The sequence below is a fragment of the Aedes aegypti genome, unplaced genomic scaffold, assembly GCF_002204515.2.
Source record: "Aedes aegypti strain LVP_AGWG unplaced genomic scaffold, AaegL5.0 Primary Assembly AGWG_AaegL5_hic_scaff_879_PBJ_arrow, whole genome shotgun sequence".
Taxonomy (NCBI): Eukaryota; Metazoa; Arthropoda; class Insecta; order Diptera; family Culicidae; genus Aedes; species Aedes aegypti.
Window position 1 is genome coordinate 61,306 of NW_018736579.1, and position 9,070 is coordinate 70,375.

Consider the following 9,070-nt stretch of genomic DNA (forward strand, 5'->3'; position numbering starts at 1 on the left):
GAAGTGTGCAGAAAAAGCCGGCAACCGAAGGCCATAGGGCAAAGCGATGTGTAAAGCAGGTCGCTAAGTGCCTATATAGTGTCGACAGAACATGATAATTGATATTTAATGGGCGGATCCAAATGCCCGGGCACAAGCGGAGTATCAAAGCAGCGGAACTGGGTGGGATAGGTTCCTGAACAGCTGGTAGCTATAGGGACACAAGACGATACCATCCAAGAAGTAGTCTTTATCAGTTTTGCGATAGCAAAATCAACGGCGTGTTCTATTGCATTTTGTTATGCGCCCCCAAGTGAGTCGACTGAGGAATTTTCCCACATTGGTCGACAGGATGATGCGAACTAGCTAATCGGTAGCCAGTAGTGATAGCTGGGGACTTTAATGCATGGGCAGTTGAGTGGGGTAAGCCGCTGCACAACCAAAAAAGGTCAACTATCGTTGGAATATCTGGTCTCAATTAAGGTGAAACATCTCGGAATCCAAAGATTGGCTGGCACAAATGGCCGACTCCTCCCACTAGCTACGTTTTTAAAAGGCACAAAACTGGGAGAAATAGTTAGCAAACATTCCTGATCTTCTATATTTTAAGCTTTCTGCTAGTGCACAAAGCCATGGGATGCTTTCTTCGCGAGATTTGTGCCTTTGAAGTTTTAGTGCAATCTTAGAAGTTGATTCCAAACTGTTTCACCTTAAATGTAGAGCTGGCAAATGTGGGTACAGTTAGTACCTTCCTCAGGAATGGTGCAGAATCGATTATCGACGTGACGTTCTGTAGTCGTAACCTTTCAGGTACCATGAACTGGCGCGTGGTAACGGTTATACTCATAGCGATCATCAATCTATTCGCTATAGTATAATACCAGGTGGGCGTTAGGCAGCACGATGCAACTCGACCCAAGCCCGAGGTTGGAAAACAGCGCGCTTCGACGGCGAAGTATTCACTGAAGCCCTGAGGCGCGAACGGAACACTCTGGACCTGAACGGTGATGAGCTAGTTGCTGTGATATCACGAGCGTAGGATGCTTCCATGCCGAGATACCGAGAAAAGCCCTTCCCAGAGAGAACAGCCCACCGGTGTACTGGTGGTGCGAATCAATTGCAAATCTTCCAGCAATCTGCCTTTGAGCTAGACGAAGAATGCAACACGCACGCACAGAAGCACAAAGAGAAGAACACGGTGCAGCATTCAGAGGAAAATTTATATCTTAAAAAGGAAACGGGCATACTTTGATAGTCTATGCCAAAGTGCCAACTCGAGTCCGTGGGGTAATGGCTAAGACCAAAGGTGCCATACGAACGAAGAGCTGGCAGAAGTCGTGAAATCATTCGCGTCCGAATAAGGTACAGGGACCCGATGGTATCCCGAGTGTTACCCTAAAGTGGCATACTAAGGTATGGAGGGCCAATTTGGTCAAAAGCGCTTGGAACGAGCAGGTGCAGCAAGGTACCCGTCCAAAACGCTGAACGATACAAACAGAAGTGAAGACAGCAAACTCGTCTGTTCCTCCTGAAAGAGTTGGACTGCGAAGAAGTGAAGCAGCTGTATTGTTTCTCAAGAAATACTTAAGTTCTACCTGCAAGAAACTCAACGTATTCCGCGCAATAGGCTTCATGTCGCGTTTCGAAATGTGCCAGGATAAGGATAGAGGTATCTTACCATCTTTAAGAACGAACGTGAGGTGATTGAAAGGTGGAAGCAGCACTAGGATGAACACTTGAATAGCGCATCGGCGGAATATCAAAGCAGTAGGAGGAATGGCCTCATTGGTATGACGGATGAGGGAGACGTGCAATTCCCACAATCAGTAAAGTTAAGGATGCTATCAAACTGCTCAAGAGCAGCAAAGTACCTGAAAAAGATGGTATTGAAGCTTATTAAAACGGTCCCAAGCAGGTTGGCTACTTGACTGCACCAATTTTATCATCAAGATCTGGGACAACTGAAGAGGAATGAAAAAAGGGAGTAATACCTATGCCCAATGTAATAAAAGATGGCGATGTGATAACTATCGAGCGATCACTATTCTTAACGCAGTCTCACAGTGCTTTCTCAGATCATCATCCATCGTCTATCACCTCTAGAAAACAAATTTGTAGGAAGAGATCAAGCCAGTTTAGTGGTATTTTTACGTTGCGGCAGATTTTCTGGCAGTGTTGTGAATATCAAAGTTTCTAAGTATTATCTATTAATCGATTCCAAAGCGGCCTTAGATACTATCGACCGCGAAAGCGCTATGGAAAATTATGAAAGAGAACGATTTTCCAGAGAAACTGACTAGACTGATCAAGGCAACGGTCAACGTCGTAGACTTTGTCGAAAGAACGTTCCAGATAATTGCGGAGCATGTATCATGATGAAACTTTAAGCAGAAAAGGTTGGGTTGAATGGTAAATAATGCTTCAAAGACGAAGTATCTGTAGACTGGATGAACCGAGTACGTAGATATCGAAGAGGATCTGCAAGCGCTAGGAGTTTTTGCCAGAACCCCTTATTAACAAATGCCAGACAACTATCCTGCAAAAATAGTGTTCACTTCCAATCCGGCTAGTTCATGGACGAAGAAGCGCGCAACGAGCTAGGTGGTTTGACCAAGTGGAGCAGGATCTTGGAAATGTGGGACGATCGAGAAACTGGAGGTTGGCAGCCAGGGAGCGAGTTAGTTTGTGGCGCAGTTTAATGCTGAAGGACGTGCCACCATCAACGAAAAGAAATAGATTCTTGATAGTCTGCAAGATTCTCGGCCGACTCTTTTTATATTTTTTGATTTGGCCGACGATGTTCTAAACAGATTCTCGCATCTTTGATTCTTGTAAGAGATTAAAAACATGAACCTTGACAGACTTATGGCATGCTCTGTAAAAGTTCTAGGCATGCATCATTGATAGCTTATTCCGACTTCTGACAAAATGTTCTGGTTAGTTCCATAATTGTTATTAAATATCTATGTACTGCTGGCAAAAATCCTCCTTGGGAAATACAATGATACGCTTGGTATCATGTCTATTAGACTGGCCCTTAAACAAAAAAGTTGTAAAACTCGACGGGGGCACCCCCTAGATATGAGCCTTAGGTAAGAAAAACGCTCTCTCAAAGTTTCCAACTCAATTGGTTGCTCCACCAGCTGGCGCATTCGATTTGAAGTTTGTATGGGATATTCGTCTCAAATATATTGAAAATTGATTCCTATGTCACTGTTTCGTTCCGTATACTAATTGTTCGCGTTTTAAATAAGCCTAGAATGACAAATACACTAGTTGATACCTAAATAAACATAATTGCAGAAGGTTGTATCTGGATTGAATCTCATTTTCATTACTCTTTAAGTTGTTGAAAGTTAAGCTTAGATCAGCAATTCCGTACAGTCACTTATATGCAATGCGACATGTGCCTCAGCTCGCCCAGCGTCAACATTCTTTTTATTTCACCCGACTCAAGGATTTTAATCAAGAATGTTAAATATCTACATTTTGGAAAGGTTTTGAAATTGTTGACACCAGTATCCCGAAGTAAATTTGTAAATATTTAGCCGCCAGCTATTTTACATCGATATATTAAAGCATACTGTGAGCAATTTTTTAAGTAGGATTTCACTGCTAGCAATGGACCCCTTAGTAGCTGAAATTCATTCTCGACGCTTTTCCGCAATGATATCTCAGATATATGCGTCTGAGATTTTGTGGAGTCTAACAACAAGTTCAATGTTTTTACTTTATAGTACGCCTATGAAACATACAAAATCGTTCGATTTTTCTAGCGAAATATGCATTTGGAAAACAGTAGTCCGGGGTCCATAATAGGAATGTTTACAAATTTGACGTTTCCTATTATGGACCCTCCATTTGATTCCCATGTAATCCGTCTCGTTGCCGACGTGCCTGTTATGGACTCACCTGGAAATGCGTATTATGGACCCTCTTGTGTAGTTTCATTTACAAAACTGTTCAAATATCTGTATTTATGCGTCGCGAACCAAATATTTTGCCTGAAACTGGTGACTAACAATGCAATCGAACTTCCCCGATGGATTTTCATAGGAATACGTTACTTTAAGTGTTAATTTTATGTTTTTTTTGTAGGGGGTCCATAATACGCAAAGGGTCCATAATCGGCATCGACTCCATGGGCAGGGGACTGGAACATGAGCGGGTACTGGTGCTTTGACGATAGCAATTTTCAAGCGAAATATGACATCAGCCAACTGATAGTAATTCAGAATGGATCTCAGAAATATACATTTCCTGATGACATTAGGGCTGCACGTAGCTTCACAAGAAAGTTTTGTTCTACCCAGAAGCATAGAATCGAGGAGACCGATCAAATCTACTCCGTACGATGCTTTCTACTCACCTTTAGCATCAGATTCTCGTGACGTAAGGAACATTCAGATTCCCGCAGTTTCTTCACTTCCTGCATCAATCCGTCTTGTCTTCTTCGTTACTAACGCCACTGCCACCGTACTGTGTATCTGCCACTGGCACACCCGATTCGTTCTTATTCGGTGTAGCTAAAGACACAAATAGTCAGAAACGTGAGTACCTACATATAGAAGTAGGTATTAAATCTATCGTTCGAGAGACCTACCGTTAGCTGACTGACTGGTAGTAGTGCTAGTAGCCGTGATTGGCGCCCCCCGGTGCGGTCTGATTTGTCTCGGCCGGCAACTCGAATACACACCGCAGTTTAGAGTCCATAAGGTCATCCGGGCTGACATCCTTCCATAGCTGTTCGGTGCTGACCGTCGCCTTCCGGCATGATCATCGACTGCACCATGAAACTTGTGTTTGTTCTTTTCGGCCGCATCGAAGATGAATGGTTGAAGGATAACTGGAAAGGAATAACGAGGAGATACGTTTAGAAAAGCAGTTGATCAAATATTCCTTCATAAAGATATCTTACTTGCAATTTCGATCGTGGTCTTTGGTTCTAGGACTCCACAGTTTGGACGCACACAGTATTTCTTAGGCGCGGTTGTTTTGATTTTGAACAAGATGACATGCTCCGTCGGGTTCGTCAATCGCATATAGGATGAGACAGCTGTGCAGAATGGTCCTGGAAAATGTAAGAAAATAATGGACATTTAGTAACAAATCTGCAGTATACACTCCAACTTCTTTCTATGATTGTTATAGAGGGTTGCAAAAGGAATCGGTAGAAGAAAAATAAGATTATAGTAGTTGCACAGTTAATTAACCCTCTAATACCCAACCCCGCCTTTAGACGGGGTACACTTTGGAATTTTGTGTATTTTTTCGTAGCTCGGAAATTAAAATGATTTTATTTTTGGCTTAAACCTTGACTCATAACATGCATATAAGAAAAGTTTTTTATGATTTTTTGAAACTTTTTTGTATTATTGAAAATTGTTTGAAAAATTGTATTCTTATATAATCTTCAAATGCCTGGGATTCATTTAACGTGTATTATAAAAAATCGTACCTTTTATTTTTTTCTACGATCAACCTATCATAGAAGAAGAGCCTGATGGTATTGAAATGATTTCAAATTTGTTTTTCCGTTAGTTTACACGGAAAATAAAAAATGTTCCAGAAAAAATTGAAAAAATCATATTTCAAATGTATAGTAAAAACTCTAATTTTTATTATTGTCAAAATAAGTAACCAGAAGAGGCTTCAAGAAAAAATTAAAAAGGATAGGGATGTTCAAAATAAAAATAATAAAAATCAAAAACCAAAATTCATAAATTTGCGAAGAAAAATAAATCATTGCCCAAACCGTGTTTAGAATGATTTTAGATAACGAAAAATTATGTTTAAATCGAAAACAAAATTTGGGTATTAGAGGGTTAATGATCAAGTTCTAGGCGATTCTCGCCTAAGGAATCTTGCTGTTATAAGGTTTTGACGTTTTGTAGATTATACAGTGGCTCAATTTCATTTTCATACGGGGCACTGTTTCCATATCAAGTTGGTATAAACTATTAAATGGTGCATGGACTTCGATATACTTTATCAATAATGAAGGTTATAGGTGTCATCTATTGTTGGCAATGACAAACTGTATTCATTTGCTTAAATCTTTGGAATAATGGAAAGTATTGAGATTGTGTCTATAATTGACCCAATTCCATATTCGTACACCTAACAAAAGAGAAATATACAGCATTCAAAACTAATTTTAAATGGACTAGATGACTACTTAAGCTCTTCGTTGTGTTGTTCAGATGCAGTAGAATACATTTGGAAAATTTATAAACGGATATATTTGAAACTTAGGGGAAATTTAAGAAAAATACCAGTTTTCCCATGTTTTTTGCTAAAATATTCGGTAAGTCGAACAAAAAATTGCATTTTTTTCATCATCACTTCCTTAAGAATAATAATTGTGGATATCGACAACTTATACTTTTGAATCTTAGGTAATATAATATTTATAACAAATCCAAAACCAAAACTTTTAGTCAATTTCTTCATGTTTGGTTCCTAAATGTATATACACAATCCATAGTTAATGTTCCTATCAAAACATTGCGTAATTATCATTTTTAATTTACGTTTTACTACCAAACATGATCATAGAGATTTAAAGAATAAATATTATTGCCATAACCGCAACACAAACGTGTTTTTAAAATGATGGAAAACACAGGATATATTCTATTAAATAGTGTATCAATGCTTTCTGCTCATTTAAGTTATTTTCTATTTTTGTAATTGTAATTGCTCAATCCACACCCTGGCAGACAATTATCCGCCAATCTAGACACGGGCTGGGTGAGGACCTACCAAGCCTCCCCCGTTAACATGTCCTATACCGTTTAGCACACCGGGTTCTTCCACAAGCAGGCGCCGGAATTAAAGCGGTCCCACAAGTTTCAGATACATTAAATAGATATAGTCCCTCTGCCACTAAACCGCGCCCTCCACCTCATCACCAGCACTGCCCATCCCGCACACCAAACAAAATGTCGGAAGTGGCGTGCCGTGTAGCACATCAGATGTTCTACAGAGCACACCACCTTCGACACCATGCTCAACGTACAGCAAAGACAGCGCTAATAAAAGCGGAATGCGCCATTCGATTCAGTACCAGAGGGACTATAAATGTAACGAAGAGGAAATGAAAAGATAGTAGAAATGGTTTGGCTGTTGGATTGCTGGAACGAGAAGAAAGAAATAAAGTTATTACGTTAAAACGTGATATTTATAGTTGAATAAATGTATCGATAGTTTCTCATCTGTTTCTTTTCCGTATCGTAGTTCCGTCGATTCTATCCACCTCGAGTTTTTGTCGACTCCGCTCGGGCAATGAGGACCGTGATGAAAGGAAAGATATAAAAATATAAAAACATGAGCATTAGTGTTTATCTATTATTTAATGTGGTTCTCATTTGCTTTCAAATACCTAAGTAACATGTGAACTCTGCCTCTATTAGAAAATTCTAATAAATCATAATTTATTCTCCTCCACTTTCCCTAACACAAAGTATTCCTATTTAATAAGACAAGTGCAAAAGCACAAATAAAAGTGTGAGACCGCATCGGATCATGTTGATGCCCTCAGAGCACTCATTCTTCGATTTGCGAAATATGAGTCCGCTGAAAACACCGACCCGACTCGACGCAATCGCGCACCTCTACCGGCACCTCCGCACATGTAAAAACTTCTGCGATAATCCTGTGGTGTGAAAGAAATGCGCTGTTGTGGCCCTTACCAAGTGTTCCACAGAGATTCCCGTGATCGTCTAGGTTTTTGTTCCAGGGTGGTTTGAGGGTTCCGGAAGTCCGTTTTGTACCGGGTAGTCTGCAGTCCCCAGGTGAGTATGTAGGTGTTCCAGATAGTGGTAAGTATTTTCTCCAGCACAGATAAGCAACGCGTTTGGTATACTGAACACTTTATTACACCGAATTACACTTTATTGTACACTACATAAAGCTTTATTAAACACTACAGACTTTACATTTATTGAACAAAACTACATATTAAAATAGGACACTTTGGATGACTGATCTGAACGATTTGGCGGTTGGACAAGAAGTGATCTATGCGATCTCTATAGCTAGCCTCGTAAAAAGAGTGTCGCATTATTTTAGGGCCTCCACACGCAACATTACTGAAATGTATCAACTATCTCATGGTTTCTATAATCTTCTCACTGCCTCACTGCGCATTCGAGTAGTTTGGTAGCATGGAAACAAAGTGTTATACCCGAATAGCTGACAGATAAAGACAAGCATGGTGAGCAAACATTAGCACCAACATTGCCGGCCACCTACAATTTGCGGAACAAATTTATCCAATTTCAGCTAATAATTATGCTGTTTATGCCTGCACTAGATAAGTATTTTAGATATTTTACTAACTGTTCTAATTTTTTAGCTGTTGCTGATTCGATTACTGCTGATGGACGTCATATTGCTGCTGAAGATCACGGTCGATTTGAAGAGGGAAAAGTTTGTTGATGGCTCGTGTGTATGTGCCCGATTTCGTTTGGATAGTTGCCACACGAACGATGCCGTCATTGCCAGGTTGAACTGCTACGATCCGTGCGAGTGGCCAAGCGACCGATGGTTTGCCGTCTTCCTTAACAAGTACCATCTGACCGGTTCGAATATCCGTGGGTTGTTTGGATTTCTGCCACTGCTGATTGAGTTCGGTGAGATACTCTGTCCTCCATCGCTGCCAGTGATTTTGGATGACTTGCTGTAGCTGTTGATAGTGCTGCAGTCGGTTAGTTGGTACTGTCGTGTAGTCAGGATCTGGTAGGCTAAGCAGCGGTTCACCGATGAGGAAATGGCCAGGGGTGAGGACGTCGAGCTCGGTAGGATCGTCGGAAAGCGGTGTTAGGGGACGACTGTTCATATTCGCCTCTATCTGGTACAGCACAGTGACCATGTCTTCGTAGGACAGCTGATGGCAACCAATCGTCTTTGCCAACGAGGATTTCGCTGTTTTCACGGCCGCCTCCCAAAGGCCGCCAAAGTTGGGTGCTCGTGGTGGGATGAATCGCCAGGAGATTCCTTTGTTACTGCATTCATTGATGATTGCTCGCTGGTTCGGTTTGGTATTGAAGATGTGGTGCAAGTCGGTGAGTTTCTTCTTCGCGCCCTG

General features: G+C 40.9%; 1 protein-coding gene across 1 annotated transcript; it reads right to left on the reverse strand.

Annotated features, from left to right (window-relative positions):
• Nucleotides 1-4,347: 4,347 nt before the first annotated feature.
• On the reverse strand, nt 4,348-5,063 carry LOC5576591. The gene is made up of 3 exons (XM_021857177.1): nt 4,898-5,063; nt 4,583-4,825; nt 4,348-4,505 (listed from the first exon to the last, which is right to left on the reverse strand). The coding sequence occupies exons 1-3, from the start codon at nt 5,019-5,021 to the stop codon at nt 4,414-4,416; spliced, it is 459 nt and encodes a 152-aa protein (XP_021712869.1). The 5' UTR covers nt 5,022-5,063; the 3' UTR covers nt 4,348-4,413.
• Between the last annotated feature and the right edge of the window lie 4,007 nt (nt 5,064-9,070).

What these genes read in the sequence shown, in the direction of transcription:
- LOC5576591 (XM_021857177.1), bottom strand. Translation starts at nt 5,021, where the DNA reads ATGCGATTGACGAACCCGACGGAGCATGTCATCTTGTTCAAAATCAAA. An exon ending in GACCACGATCGAAATTGCAA is followed by an intron (nt 4,826 to 4,897) that starts GTAAGATATCTT and finishes ATTCCTTTCCAG; the next exon opens with TTATCCTTCAACCATTCATC. An exon ending in TACCAGTCAGTCAGCTAACG is followed by an intron (nt 4,506 to 4,582) that starts GTAGGTCTCTCG and finishes TTGTGTCTTTAG; the next exon opens with CTACACCGAATAAGAACGAA.